The following is a 16,080-nucleotide window of genomic DNA, read 5'->3' on the forward strand; positions in this document are numbered from 1 at the left end:
AGTCCTAAAGACAGACGCAAACGTTTTGGTGCGTAGCGAGCGTCCGGGGCTGTGGGGTGAAGACGTCGCTTGTTAGCGGTGAAGACCCGGCGTTTGCCGGGCGTCAGGGTGATACAAAAAACCGGGGATTTTTGTCCGCTGTTAGGCCGAAGGAGTGAGTAGCGTCGTCCTCTGTGCTTTTCAGCCCTCTGTAAAGTGCAGCTTAGACGGGGCTGCTTTACTGTGTGTAAAGAGAATGTCGCGGTAAGGCCGCGGGGAGATTCGGGTAAGTCGAGGAGGATTTTAAGGAAACTGAGGCCAGCTGGTTTGGCGGAATAACAGTTTCATAAGACCGTTTACGACCTTATTTTTAAGTACTGACTTTATGGTGGCCAAGGGCAGCTATGAACGGCCTCCAGTCTCTTTATTGAATCTTTTAGAAGGATTACAAGACATGATTCCGTTATGCGAACTGCTTACTGTCTGTTATTAAAGAGGTTTGATTTTTGGATCATATTTGACTAGTTAAATATGGCTTTGATGCAAGTGACATGTCATCTGGGTGTGGGTTAAAATTAAGCTGACATCTTTTGTTCATTATTCCACTTCTGTTATATAAACTGTTAACTATGGTTTGTCTAAGCAGACACATTGTGCGCTCTTTGTCAAGTCACTTTTCTATGCAGACTCTGTTTTGACCTACGTATAACTTAGTGTGTGGTGTCTGTTGACCAGGGTGACTTTTTTACATGACATTAAACCTAACTATCAGTAGACCTATTAGGGCAGAAATGTTTAGATTTCAGTCTTGTGTTAATCGTGTTCTGCTTTTTGCACAGGTGACAGAATGCGCAGCTGTGTGCGTAGCACCCGGGCCCTGTCCCCCGTCTTCTTTCCTCGTCTCCTGCTTGATGTGAGGCATGGGGGGGCTGAAGTGGCCCAGCGTGGCCTTTGTTGCTCCCCGAGGAGTTCAGCTGCTGGGGTGGAGGGGAGTTCCATGCCTTTGCCAAGCCAGGCTCGTGTGGTGATCTGTGGAGGCGGAATCGTAGGCACCTCTGTGGCGTACCACCTAGCCAAACTCGGTTGGACGGAGGTGGTCTTGCTCGAACAGGGAAGGTAAGATGGCTGTGTAGCCTTCGAACAATTTGAAATGGATCATGCTTATTCGAGATTCAAACAGTTTTATTTTCATACATGTACACAACAAAATTCTGAACAAAATTAGAATTTCATTATGTACCCATGACAATAAATAAATTGCTTGAATCTTGAAATGCTCCACCAGACATAGAGATGTGTAACTCATACCTGAAAAATAACAAAATTATCAGACAGATATGAGTACATATTATGGATGAGTCGTGTCTTGCCTTTCGCAATAAAATTATTTGGTCTGCTATATGGGAAAGTAAGATTGGTGTTTGTGAAGACTCAGCCTGTTCATCGGTCAGTGAGGGGGGAGCACTTTGTCTGTGACAGGCTTGGGGCTGGAACCACCCGTCTGTGTGCTGGCATCGTCAGTGTCGCCAAGCCTATTTCCATCGAGAGCAAGATGGCCGACTACTCGAACACGCTCTATGAGCATCTAGAGGAGGAAACTGGCGTGAAAACTGGTAACATTTACACCGTGTCGTCTTGTTTATTATAAGAAGAGCCTTTCAGGGGTGTTCAGCTTCAGTAGAAGTTTCAGTCTTTGTGACATTGAATGTTTTATTGTATCGGAGAGTTGGGGCAGCTGTAGACCTCCATCTATCAGTATAACTGATTGGGCAGTGGTGGCCTAATGGTTAGGGAAGTGTGTATGTGATCGAAAGCTTGCTGGTTCGAATCCCCAACTAACAAGGTAGCACTGAGGTACCCTGATCTAGGTAGCGCCCCCATGCACTGCTCCCCGGGTCCTAAATAATGGCTGCCATTGCTATGTCTTGATGTCATATATAGGTTAAATGTAGAGGACACATCTCATTGTCGTGTACTGTGTGCTGTGGTGTGTCAATAATGGTAATTAATCACTATAAAAACATTATAAATACAGTAGTCTTGTTGTTTCCAGGCTTCTGCAACGTGTATGTCTGAATGCATATAAAGTAGAGACTGAAGCTTACTGCATATCAAATAGAAAGGGCAGGTGAGAGGTTGACTTGTTGACCTGGCTGTGTCTCCTAGGTTACATGAGGACTGGCTCTCTGTGTCTGGCTCAGAACCAGGATCGCTTTCTGTCCTTAAAGCGTCTCGCCTCCCGCCTCAAGTGAGTTTGGCCAGTCATGACGCAGCTAATGCAGTATCAGGATGTATTAGATTTTAATAAGTCACTGGTCAAAGGGTTAAAAAAAATTCTGTAATATATTAGTATGTTATTAATGAACCAACACTTATGTAAACTTTGCTTGTGAATAGGGTGATAGGGATCAGTTGTAATGTCATCAAGCCCAAAGACGTGGCACAGCTGCACCCTCTAGTGAACATCCATGACCTGGTGGGGGCGCTGCATCTGCCGGGGGATGCCGTGGTGTCGCCTCCAGATGTTAGTCATGCCCTGGCGGTGGCAGCGGCGAGTCACGGTGAGTCAATTGTGTGTCAGTGTGTGATCGTGGGGCTGGTTTGGTATGCCCAGCCGGCCTGGTTTGGTATGCCCAGCCGGCCCGGTTTGGTATGCCCAGCCGGCCCGGTTTGGTATACCCAGCTGGCTCTGACAAAAACACCTTTGCCACCAAATTCTCCCAGGGGTCATGATCCACGAGCGAACGAGTGTGAACCATGTGATGGTGGAGAGAGGTCACGTGACTGGTGTGGAGACTGACCGAGGACCCATTGAGTGCGAGTACTTTGTGAACTGTGCAGGACAGGTTAGTTTGTGTGCGTTATCATTATTGTTTGCCCACTGCCTTTATCTGCCGTGATTCATGTGTTAAAGAAAGGAAGTTTTATGTACAGCAAGCTTCAGTCTATTTTGACCTTGGTGATTTAAGACAATTTACTCACAATGAAGTAAACGTAACTTGGTATGGATTTAATCATTCCCAAAAAGGTTCTTCTTTTAAAGCATAAAGCTCAGATTTAAGTAGGGTGACCAGGTAATACATGTCAGGGAGGACTTTGTGCTTCTTCAGGCTTTCCAAACTAAAGCTGAAGGGCTCCTCTGCTTGGCTGAATAGTTCAATTCTTCTGGTGCTTTGACTGGTTTGTTTCTTTGATTCAGAGACTCATCCAGCTGTTTCACATTAACATTAGTGACACATGCATGATTATAGGAGACTGGCCAATCAGCACACAGTAAAAGCTCAGCGCTTAGGTGAAATCCAGGTCCTTTTTAATTGAAATAGTGGTTTACAAATCCTGTCCTGGGTCAGTGTCCTCACTGACATGGACTATCGGGTCAGCCTACATTTAAGACCTTGCCTAGATTGACGTGGTCATTGTCGCCTGTTTTCCAGTTTGATAGTGGTAGTGTTGCCATTTGAGTGAGTGGTTTGGGACAGCCGTAATCCAGGCATGTCACAAGCTCTGTGCTGTGTTGCTAGTGGGCGTACGAGCTGGGCCAGGCTAGTGAGGTGAAGGTATCGGTGCCCCTCCACGGCTGTGAGCACTTCTACCTGCTCACCAAGCCGCTGCAGCCGCTCCTGCAGCCCAGCACGCCAGGTGAGAGGCCGGCACGAGTGTCTCAGCCGTGAAATGCTTCTCGCTTCGGGGTGCTTCCCCAACACGGTGCATGGCCCAGAGGACCAGCTGACGCACAGAACTTCCTCCCTTCAGTGGTGATGGACATGGACGGAAGGATCTACGTGCGTGCCTGGCAGGGAGGGGTCCTGTCGGGGGGCTTTGAGAAGAATCCAAAACCCATCTTCACGGAGGGCAGGAACCAGCTGGAGATCCAGAACATGCAGGAGGACTGGGACCATTTTGGTAAGGAAAGCCAGGTGTGAAAGGGAGGGGGAGCCTCGGCATTTCAGCCTGTGTAGCTTTATCGTCTCGTGTGCGGAGGTGGAAAGTTCAGGTTCAGAAAGTACCAATTCAGACCAAGATTTTGTTTCAACAAACCAGTTGAGTATGTGAATGGGACTCTTCTTACTCAATTGGTTGGTTGAAACAAGATTTTGGTCTGGATTTTTACTTTCTGGACCTCAGCTGTCTGCCTCTGCTTGTGTAGTAGAATGAATTCTTACCGCATGCTTCCTTCTGACTTGCGTTGAATAAGACTGTAAGAACAACATTAAGTGACATCACTGGTTGATGATACTCCCCATATACAGGTACAAAGGATACAAAGGTGGAATCTGGAATTGGTGTCAGTTTCAGATTCCCGGAGTGTCAGTGCAGAGTCTACAAAACAAATTCCCTGGCACAGCCCTGTAGGACTGTAATCTTTAGCGTTATGAATTTAAATTTAACTTCTGCTTCGTAACTCATGACTGGTGCAAAGCTATTAGGTAGTATTATACTACAAACTTTTGATTTTAAGCATTCTTGGTGAAATAAAAGTCCGTTTAGGAGGAATCATGTCAGCGCGGCCAGTGTGTCATTCAGGCTGAACTTTGACACCAGTGTGGTGCTCGTGCAATGTTACAGCCTGCGCCTTCCTCACTTCCTGAAGGAATATGCAGTGCTCAAAATAAACACAAGCACAGTGGGTGCCTGGCCTGCTTATTTTGAGGTGAGTGGGGGAGGTTGTTTAGCATTGGTGCTTTATCGCTCCTCCCTGTGCACCAGTGCCTTGCGGAGCATGTGTCCTTGGGGCCTGGCGTGTGGGACGGAGGTGACCCTGTGTTCAGCTGGGTCACCCAGCGTGCCACCCTTACAACATGCCCTACCGCCACCCATCCGCTTGACTGCCAGTGTGTCAGTGCCATGTAACAATAGAATCTGCTCAGAAGGTTTGGTGGAAAGTAAGGAAGGCTTTGCCTGTTGGTACCTGATTGTGGTTTCAGATGAAAGGCCCAATTTGACTTGAAAATGCCATGTAATTTACTCCAACCAGGAGTCTTGTGGTTCAGACGTGACAGTGTGTTCTGGTATTTTCTTGATCTACTCCGTAATTTGTGAAACGGACAAATAATGGCATGTGTTCTCACATATGCAGTTAAAATTGGTTAATGCTGCACTGGTCTCTTCTATCTGGGATTAGAGAGACACACTTGGCCACATACTCAGCCGCTTGGATGACGTTCTTTCCTGTGCCTGCAGAACCTATGCTAGGTGCTCTTCTACGTCGCATGCCCAACCTGGACGCCTGTGAGATCCACCAGCTGGTCAACTGTCCTGAGTCGTTCACCCCGGACATGCGCTGTCTGATGGGGGAGACTCCAGGAGTCCACGGCTACTTTGTCCTGGCTGGCATGAACTCGTCTGGGCTGTCCTTCGCTGGGGGTGCCGGCAGGTGAGCTGGATCTCTTGTATTCCACCGGTTAATAGCGTTCCAGGGCAGGAATCACAGCAGCTGTGTGTGCATCATCCAAATTCAACTCGACTACTATATGAATTTGTCATTGCACACTGTAAATTACAGTCCCCAAAGGTGTTTCTTAGCAGAAACATTTAACTACTTGATACTCTTTCGCATCCAAAGTATGCCTCACATGCTCAACAATTGTATAGGATAAACTCCCTCATCCCTGACCCCTAAGGGCCGCATTGGGGAAACACTGCCCTAAGAGTAATGCTCATACAGCAGCCCCTGCACTTCACCCTCTTACCTGTCTGAGGGCTGTTTGTATATGAAGCTTTGTGTGATGAGTCTGTCTGCTCCCAGGTACCTGGCTGAATGGATGACCTACGGTTACCCCACAGCCAACGTGTGGCCCCTGGACATCACGCGCTTTGGCAGTCTACAGAGCAGCCGCACCTTCCTGAGGCACCGCGTCATGGAAGTCATGCGTGAGTAGCTGCAGCGTGTTGCCAAACGGCCGCTGTGCAGCACGAGCGCTTAGCCAGCCTGCTGGCCGGCACTGCTGCTTTTGGCCAGTGAAAATAATGGAAATATCATTACTGGAATAACTTTTGATCCATAATTTGTGTCCAGGTTTCACTTTCTGTGAATAAGTCAGGTTGCATTTATACACCAATTACATTTTCGTATGAATAACAGTATTAAAAAAAAATTGGAAAGTGAAAGGTTTTAAATACCGGTGTGGTTCACAAATTCAAGACATCAAAAGGCTAATTGTCTGGATTCTCCTGAGTCACACTGGTGTTTGGCACTCAGTGTCATGCGTGACTCACTTTCTAGCGCTCTTTGTCAGCAGTGTATATACCTCAAAGTTCTTTTTCATGTCCGTCTAATTTTTCATTCTAAATTAAATTCTTATGGTTATTTTACGGCTGTGAAAATTTATTAGACCTTTTGGAATTACTCAGTGTTCAAGTTTATAGGTTGATTGGGCCTGTTTGACTTAAGTTGGAATTTTTGCTGAATAGCTTGTCAGATTTACAGTAGTTTGTGCTAAATGTAAGCGAATAAAGATAAAGTCCATGAAAACTGGGCTAGCTACCTTAAATCCAACAAACTGTCTGGCTGTGCGAGAAATCCTGCTTTGTGATATAGGCCTCGGATCTGTGCTGTGAAGACCAGCCTCTTGTGGACAGGGTACCTCAGTATACCTGGATTTCATTTGATACGATAGTTGGTGGATTGGTAAACCATCTAGGTTTCTCCTGCCTTCCAGCTGTTGGTTTTACTTGCTTTAGGTTAGAATTCATCTCCATTGGTCGTTCAAGATGGTGCTCATGCTTAGTCATATGTTTCACTTTTGATTTTATTTCCAGGCAAGTTTGTACCAATTACCAGCTGTACCATATCTGATTCAGCACCGTCCCCCCACCCCGTCCCCCCACCCCATCCCCCCCAGTCCTGTATTGGATTAGTGATTTAATAATGGATAGATGTGAAATATGTAAATTGTATATACAGCTCTGGAAAAAATTAACGGACCACAGCACAATTTTTTTTGTTTCTGATTTCTCAATTTATGGGTGCACATCTATGAATAATACATATATATTTTTCAAACTGCAGCCTGGTTCTTCCCTGCTTCTCATTAATGAAGGGCTTCTTCCCTGCTTCTCATTAATGAAGGGCTTCTTCCCTGCTTCTCATTAATGAAGGGCTTCTTCCCTGCTTCTCATTAATGAAGGGCTTCTTCCCTGCTTCTCATTAATGAAGGGCTTCTTCCCTGCTTCTCATTAATGAAGGGCTTCTTCCCTGCTTCTCATTAATGAAGGGCTTCTTCCCTGCTTCTCATTAATGAAGGGCTTCTTCCTTGCTTTATGGGACTTCAGTCCTGCTACTTGGAGCCTGTTATGAACTGTCCTAGTAGTGCACTTCACACCAGTTAATGTTTCCCATTCTTTTTGAAGGTCTCTTGAGGTCATCCTCTGATTCATGAGAAAGGGTCAACACTGGCATTAGGAAGTCGCGTCCTCCCTCTACCTGGCTGGTCGTTCCCAGCGTCTCCTGCTTCACCTTACTCTAGTGTACTGCTGTCTTAGAAATTTTGAGCCTGGAGGAACCAGGATATAACTATTCAGATTTTTTTTTAAATATAGAGTTGTCTCCTAATTTTTCTAGAGCTGTATATATATGAATAACCCTGAATAGGATAAGCGGTTTCAGAAAATGGATGGATGGGCAATCATACCCTGTATCTCAGTGCAGTAGAATGCCTCTCCATCCCTTTTGTGGGTTGTGTTTAAAAGGAGATCAAATCAAAACCGTTTAACCAGATGAGGATCCCGGAATCTCCAAAGGATTCACAAACTTTGGGTTAGGGTTATTGTAATAGAAACAGTTTTGGAACGACAAGCTCATTGTCTCAAGGCATTTATTAGCTAGGGCTACCGATGGTGTGATGTGTGCCAAGTGCACACTGCTAAAAGCTGCTTGGCAGGACTCTGCCCCTGGTTGTTTTTTAACAGGACTTTCAGATACTGAATGGTTGGTGAGTGTGTGCATGTGTCTGTTTGCCTGTCTGTCTCACAGCCCTGCTGTATGAGCTGAAGGTTCCACGCTGGGACTTCCAGACAGGCCGGCAGCTCCGCACCAGCCCCCTGTATGACCGTCTGGATGCGCAAGGCGCTCGCTGGATGGAGAAGCATGGCTTTGAGAGAGCAAAGTACTTTGTTCCAGCTGGAAAAGGTGGGTGAGGACAGACTACCGTCACAAGACGTCCTTCACTTGGTATTCCCGTGTTGCCTTTTACAGCACACCGTCATTAGACTAAACAAATAATGTTGTGGGTGAAGGCATTCCCTGATACGATGGCTCTTACCTGTTTGTAGACCTTCTGGCTCTGGACCAGAGCAAAACATTCTACAAGCCGGATTGGTTTGACATCGTGGGTGCCGAGGTCAAGTGCTGTAAGGAGGCCGTGTGCGTTATCGACATGTCCTCCTTCACAAAGTTTGAGCTCAGTGTGAGTGTCCACCAGGGGGAAGTATTGAGGCCTTTTAAACGCATGCTGAGGCCAGCAGTACAAAAGAGGAAGACCATCTAGGGGTCACATATCTGTTTAACTTGCTGATTTTTTTTACTGTTGGTTTTTCTGGTACTGTTGCACATGCCGAGAATTATTTGAAGCAATAATGTTGCTATAATGGGTATGATTGGGACGTATTTTGACCTATTTGGCATCTGACGTCCTCTCAGTCTACTGGGGACCAGGCCCTGGAGCTACTGCAACACCTGTGCGCCAATGACCTGGACGTGCCAGTGGGCCACATCGTGCACACAGGCATGCTGAACGAGCGCGGCGGCTACGAGAACGACTGCAGCGTGGTGCGCATCAACAAGAACAGGTCGGCGCAAGGGGACTGCGGGGGGAATACGGGGTAATGATGATCATCTACAGTGACCTTTACATTGACTCTGTCCTCGTCTCTTCCCCAGCTTCTTCATCATCTCTCCCACAGACCAGCAGGTACGCTGCTGGGCTTGGATAAAACAGCACATGCCAAATGATCCACAGCTCCACCTAGAAGATGTCAGCTGGAAATACACAGGTGAAAGTTGACTGATCTGTTGGCATTTGATCCCTCCTTCCTCAATTTAGCAGAATCATTGACCTCTGTCCTTTGACCATTACAGCTCTGAATCTCATTGGCCCGCGAGCGATGGATGTTCTCTCCGAACTGTCATACGTCTCAATGACCCCGGAGCACTTTCCCTCTCTGTTCTGTAAGGTGCGCCTGCTTCTCCCTTCATTCCTTTAACGTGCATACTGTCTGGAGAGCAGTTATGGTGGCCCTTTTCAGTGTATGGTGGGGTGGTAAAGATGGACTGCTGTTTCTCAATACCAAGACTGCAAAGAATCATGCTTGTGGTCTTAGCATGAGCATATTTGCTAACTTGCCTCCGAAGAATGAATTAGTACGCGATGAATCATGGGATTGATCTTGCTGGGGAGGATGCAGCCAATGCATCTTTGATATTTGGGGCAAGAACAACATCTGGGGATTTTTGCTGTCCTCTGTACATCTGTACAACAAACTTGACCCTACTTGTGTTCCCGTGTTCCGGATTTATATCATCTTCCAATTCCAATGTTACGGACTGAAGTACAGAGGACAGTAAAAATCCCTGGATGTCGTTCTTGCTCTGCCCAAAATATCAAGGATGCATTCATTGCATCCTTGCCAAACAAGACCAACCCCATTGTTCATTGCACCCAAAGTTCTATCTTGGGAAGCAAGAAAGCCAGCTATGGGTGGCTGCCCTTCGCGGACAGCTTGCTCTACAAAGAGCAAGTTGAGAGAGGCGTAAAAACAATTTCCCCACGGGGATCAATAAAGTATCAATTATTAATTATTAAGTTAGTAAGACCGCTCTTTCCAAGACCACAAGTGCGATCTTCGCTTTTTGTATTTTGAGAAACATACTTCGAACTGTACTTCAGCAATGGAAGATGGCGTCAAACGTCACACGCAGGAACACAAGAATGGTCAAGTGCACTGATCAATAAACCCCCGAAGACTCATGTCTTATAACACTGCTTCAACAGGAAATGAGCGTAGGCTATGCCAACGGCATCCGGGTCATGAGCATGACCCACACAGGGGAGCCTGGCTTCATGCTCTACATCCCCATTGAGGTGAGGCCTCCTGCTTGGCTTCCTTCCACATTCTAGAACATTCTCAGTGTCCGTTAGTGGTCTGCCTCACAGAGCTGATGCATTTCATACACTCTTTCTTTCCTGCCACAGTACGCGCTCCATGTCTACAACGAGGTCATGTCCGTGGGCCAGAAATATGGCATCCGCAATGCCGGCTACTATGCCCTGCGCAGCCTGCGCATCGAGAAGTTCTTCGCCTTTTGGGGACAGGACCTGGACACCTTCACCACCCCCCTGGAGTGTGGCCGTGAGTTCAGGGTTAAGTTCGACAAGGTGATTGTGCCCCTGCTCCATTTCACACGATTCCTCAGGCACCCGTTTTTTTCCTTGGCCTTGACACGGTCCTCGCTGGTTCATTCGGAGACTCATTCACACCTTTCTGCTCCCCTTCTGCATTTGTTCCTCCTTGTTTCCTGTCTCAGGACACTGACTTTCTAGGGCGGGACGCTCTGCTGCGGCAGCGCCAGGAGGGCGTATCACGGCGCTTCATCATGCTGGTGTTGGAGGACCATGACTGTGAGCTGGACCTGTGGCCCTGGTGGGGCGAACCGATCTACCGCAATGGGGAGCTGGCCGGCGTCACCACCAGCAGCGCCTACAGCTACACGCTGGAGCGTCACGTGTGCCTGGGCTTTGTGTCGCCGCCGTCCGGCGCCCCTCCTGTCATCACCCCCGACTTCATCAACCGTGGTGACTATGAGGTGGACATTGCAGGGCAGAGGTACCCAGCCAAGGCCAAATTGTACCCCTTCAGCTCTCTCTTTGCTCAGCAGCGCCGCCGTAAGGATGATATGGAGCTTAGCAATTTCCAGGGCAAATAAGGGGTCATGGCTGGACTTCTACCTGCCTCCCTGCTTGCTCCTGGCTCCCCCTTCTGCAGAGCTGAGAGGACCTCTTGGCTTCACAAGGCTGCAGCCAGTTCCTCCTTCCAAAGTGCAATACCCATAAGACCTGCTCTCCAACTGCCCCTGGTCCACCAGCTTGCCTCCCTGTTTTTAACACTCCTTCACTGAGGGGGGTAAGCAGCCAGACAATCTTCACCGTCAGGGTGACAAATCAGGACTGAACCCATCTGCTGAAGTCAGTGCAGCACACATAGAAGACAAGTTTGCCAGATACTGTACCTGCTGTTGTGCAGGATTTAGTGAGTTTTAGTCTTTTTTTCATATGGTATGTTTTTTTTTGGAATTGGTATCTGGCAAAGCAAGGTGTAAACCTGTAAAATGCTGGGGGACTTTATTTACTGTTGTGTGTGTGTGTGTGTGTGTGTGTGTGTGTGTGTGAGAGAGAGAGAGAAAGAGAGAGAGAGAGAAGCAGCAGCAGCAGTAGGTTAAACGCATTAATGTTGCTGTCCAGTGAATATGGTCGCTGGAGAGATTTGATCACTGAAAAGCTGCTCCTGGATACTGGTCATTGCAGTGTGGCTTACTCCTTCAGTCAGGGGCTTTAATCGCTCCAGTCAGACCAGTACTTCCTTTGTTCAGCTGTAGGGGGGGGGGACAAGGCTGTGTTGGTTTTAAGACATTTCACCTTGGAATCTCGCAGTACTGAATAAAACTGCACAACGCGTGATCCATATGTTCTGACCACCAGATCTGCCGAATGGTTCACTGCTTGTTTTTTTGTCAATGTGGAACTCCAGAACCAGAATGCTCGGATTGGTTTAAGAAACAAGAGCAAATTTACATTGGAATCTAGTTGCAGAAAAGTTGTTTTTTTTTGGAATTTTGTGGTTCTGGGATTCTACGTGAACAAACTGTAGCAGAATGTGAGAATTGTACGATCTTGTCTTTCCCCCATTTTCAAATTTGCACAAAATAGAAATCAGACCACTGTGTTGAAGCTGGCTTTCTGCCTTCTGCTGACACTCTTGGATATGTATCCCATTAACTTAATAATGTTTTTTTTTCCATCTTAACCAGCTGTTAAACACTTGATTTTTCTGGTGTTCTATTGCCAGTGGTCTATCATGCGAATTCTGAAAAGGCCTTTGTAATTTGAAAGGAATTGCATCAGTGTTTCTTCAACCTGATTTGCAATGCGTATCTTAAGATGACACCACATTTCATCGGAGAGTAAGGCTTCAGTCTGCATGTTCACCCCTAAAATTCATCTTCCAGTTGGCCCAAATGCTTCCCTGTCGTCCTTGGAGCTGTTAGCAAGGCATTTAGATCTGCTTCCTGCACTCATCCACTCCTGTTTCAATGAGTTGCTACATCATAAATATTTGTAGTTTTGTGGTTGTATGAATATTTCTTGTGCTGCTAATGTAGCGATCGGTGATTTAACTACAACGGGCACGCAGTAGCATTTGTGAAGGCCGTAGTTTATTTCCCTAAAATAAACGGAGCAGTCAGCGACGTACAGCCTCTCCTCAATTTACACAGCGCCAAATCCAAGCGGATTCTAACGGGAATTGGCGCTGAAACTAAACAAAAATGCGTCGCTGATTGCTGCCACATCTACAACACTCAAGTAGGAACCTTTGTGGTGGAACCAAAAAGTACAAACTAAACCAACAAAATACATATGCAAGTACAAACAGTCACAAATAATCCATGTGTCATACATAAGTACATTTAAAATTAAAATAAAACAAAGGACTGGAGGATTTCATAAACTCAACAACTATACATTAACATGGCTACAGTAACATAGTGGAAAAGGCTTGTAGCATTAGTAGTGTTAGATGTTGCTCTGAACATCGAACTGTTTGGCCTGCCAATCATGCATCGACCCTCTGCTGATTTTGTAAGTCCTCAGGCAGCCAATTCAAAAATCATGTGTAGTCTGTGGTAATGTATTTTTTTTTATTCTTATTTGCTCAGCTTCGTTTAAAGTTAGCACAAAGATCATTTGGATACACTCGTTGAGGTTTACCCAAATTTGTAGCCCTGTATTGTCAGTCAGAGAATGACTGTGATGTGATTGGGACTCTGTGCTAGAACCCCAATCAGACAGGGTGGGGTGTGTGGGGAAGCGGGCAGTGTTGCCAACTTAGCGACTTTGTCGCTATATTTAGCTAGTTTTTAGACCCCTCTAGCGACTCGTTTTCAAAAAAGAGACTAGGGACAAATCTAGTGACTTTTTCAGGTGTTATTGGAGACTTTTGGAGACTCTGACGTGAAAGCACGTATCGTTATACTCTCCTCACCGAACAGCGGGTGCTGCCGTGGGCTCCTCTCCTGTTCCAAAGCACTCAGACGGTCAGTCCTCGCGTAGCAGCCCCGCCCAGCTGCAGTCAGAGCAGGAGATGTTCACCCCTCCGCGTCTAAATTACAAATGAATTGCGCATGTGCGAAGCCTCCACTGGCTGATCCTGCCCTGGTTTAGTTCAGGGTGGGATGTAAATTTAAAATTTTCTATGTCAAATAAATGACTGCACTAAAATAAACTACAGATTTGACTCACACAGCCTCAGTGACTTACCTCATCCACTGTGTGTGCGCCTCTCTGTGACATACGCTAAACATTCATCATGTCTCAGTCTAAACTGTACTCTCAGAAATAAAGAAAGGAGTGGGAATCAAACCCTGAATTCAAAGGCTGGTTGAAGCCATTTATTGGAGATGCTATCCGGACATGCTGCCTGTATTGTAAAGCTGATTTCTATGCCAAACTTTGTGATATAAAAAAAACACATGACAACTCAAAAACATTCTCAAAAGGCAAAACCTTGTAACAGTTCCACCCAAACCACACTGCCATCAATTGTTAAAAAAATTGATCCTGCGAAAAAGGCAGCGGCCACCATGGCATTAGCTGTGGATGAACACTCTTCTATGCTGGCATGTAGTTCTAAACGTATGTTTATGGTGTTTTTAACCACTTTTTGGCTCTCCCACGACATTATTCCTCTCTCCTACAGAGTCCATTACAATTACATGCATATTGCACATTATGCAAATAAGGCGATGCCGTCATTTAGCGACTTCTAGCGACTGTTGGGACAACCAATAGCTAGTGATGTGCGATACTACTAGATTTGTTATCGATCCGATACCAAGTAAATACAAGGCAAGTATCGCCGATATGATACCGATAGTTTTCAATAATTAAGGTGGATGCATCATCAAATTGCTAAAGCTGAATTAATTCTCATTACCTTTAAGTGGTTTGTGATGTTTTAAATTAATTAGTTAAAACCCAGGACAGAATTTGGGCAAAGTTTATAAGTAAATAAATACTGTAGCGCGGAGGTACAGGCCGGAGGCGCGGCATATGGTGGACTGATGCCAGCTTGTAAATAGTCCTCGGTAATCGCTTGTGATTATAAGTGCCATGTGTTATGTCATGTATAGTGGTTAATGATTATTGTTGTACGTATAGAGTGTGTATCTGTGCGTGCGCCCACCGTGTGTATGAGTAAACGGGGCGACGAGCACGGTGGGCAGTGTGAGTGTGTGGGTTGTAGTAGTACGGGTGTAATAAACACCATCTAATGATTAAACCCCGAACTATCCATGCTGTTTAATTATTGCAAGCATAGATCAGCCCCCCACTATTACAATACTTTATTATAAATAGTATACTGTGTGTATGTGTGGGCGCGCGCAAGCATGCGTTTGCTTGCCTCGCGCGTTGAGTCACGTGACTGCCGGAAGCAGCAGTTGTGCGTTCGGGAGAGAAATTTAAACTGTATCGATCTTATTAAACTGGTATTGATCAATATCAACATTATTATCGATACTTGGATCGATCCGCCCACCACTACCAATAGCTATATTTTCCTTGCTGAGGAGTTGGCAACAGTGGAAGCGGGAAGGAGAGGGAAAGCGCGCGAAACGGAGAGGGAGAAGACGGCTGGAGTGTGGAGTGATCGCTGTTTGGGCAGAGCCCCGGGGAAAAAAATATTGTTCCGGTTTACTCAGTTGGCTAATAACTCAGCCTTGGCGGAGAATATTAATTTGGGACCGAGAGCGTGGGTTGTGAGCCCTGTGTAAAGCGCTCTATTGATCGGCTGGTTCGGAACGGGCCAGTTTGGTTGACTGCACAGTCCCTGGCTAAGGAGATCCCGATAGCACTTTGTGTTACCGGTGACACACAAAGTTCCTCGGCCGTCGTGGGAGCTCGTGGACGGGCTGGAGAACGCTTGGTGGATTAGACTGCCGGAGCTAGCTTGAAGCAGAGTGGAGGTAACGAGCGGGGTTTTCCCGCCCTTTACCTTTCTTCTCCGAACGAAGTGTCCATTATCATTTTGGCCTCAACGCACCCAAGCCTCGTCCAGGCCTGCATCGTAAGACTGTTTATCTTAAAATACTCCGGAGTATTTCATGATGTTTATTGAGTGCTGTCGTTAAATGTCTGCCATTTCTTTTGCTTACGCTGTTATCTGCAGTTTTTGGTCTTTTTTACTCGTCCGTTAAATTGAAACATATGCTGAAAGAAAAACGAATCACTCAGACATTCAACAATTAAAGAAATAATTAACTAATCTAGTGTAACTATATTACCCTGGTACATCAGTTCCGTCAATAACTGCCAGTCTCTTACTAATGCCAAAATGCCTGCAGATGATGATCTCATGGCAGCATTTGGCTGCTCTCCAGTTCTGATGAAGATATGATAATCTTTGAGGGTCGGCACGGCTTTGCCCATTCAAGTCCTTTGCTGATTGCTTCCGCGATGGTCCTCAGAACCTGATTGTACCTCCATTGATACCTTCCCTCTCCAAGTGCCCTCGTACATCTGCTTATAATGTGTTCTAGGGTCCCTCACTTGGAACACATTGGGCATGCTGGTGTCTGTAATGCCACAAGTAGGGCTGAATGATTGATCGATTTCAAATCGAAATCGCGATTTGAAACAACGCCACTAGTAAATTGCAAAGGCTGCGATTTAGGACATGGCTCCCTATGTGACAGTCATGGTCACCAATCAGAAGTGACCGCAGACTACGGAGTATACGCCCACAAACAGCAAACACGTGAAACCAGAAGAAAATGTTGCATTCACGGTGTCGAAAAAATACTTATTACGCTCCTGAGCTGTAAATGAGTTT

The 16,080-nt window shown here is 46.3% G+C and overlaps 1 protein-coding gene across 2 annotated transcripts; it reads left to right on the forward strand.

Annotated features, from left to right (window-relative positions):
- Positions 1-13,489, forward strand: pdpr (pyruvate dehydrogenase phosphatase regulatory subunit). 2 transcript variants are annotated; one of them, XM_023790374.2, is made up of 18 exons: positions 1-265; positions 819-1,095; positions 1,459-1,592; positions 2,146-2,227; positions 2,377-2,540; positions 2,704-2,825; positions 3,501-3,618; positions 3,733-3,882; positions 5,161-5,353; positions 5,726-5,850; positions 7,952-8,107; positions 8,251-8,384; positions 8,618-8,766; positions 8,858-8,970; positions 9,056-9,150; positions 9,969-10,058; positions 10,170-10,352; positions 10,502-13,489. In XM_023790374.2, exons 2-18 carry the CDS (start codon positions 827-829, stop codon positions 10,898-10,900), a joined length of 2,676 nt encoding a protein of 891 aa, XP_023646142.1. In that variant the 5' UTR covers positions 1-265; positions 819-826; the 3' UTR covers positions 10,901-13,489. The 2 variants fall into 2 exon arrangements, with proteins under 2 accessions (XP_023646142.1, XP_023646141.1); XM_023790373.2 differs by having other exon boundaries at positions 1-154.
- Positions 13,490-16,080: the final 2,591 nt, after the last annotated feature.

The sequence above is a fragment of the Paramormyrops kingsleyae genome, chromosome 11 (genome assembly GCF_048594095.1).
Source record: "Paramormyrops kingsleyae isolate MSU_618 chromosome 11, PKINGS_0.4, whole genome shotgun sequence".
Lineage (NCBI taxonomy): Eukaryota > Metazoa > Chordata > Actinopteri > Osteoglossiformes > Mormyridae > Paramormyrops > Paramormyrops kingsleyae.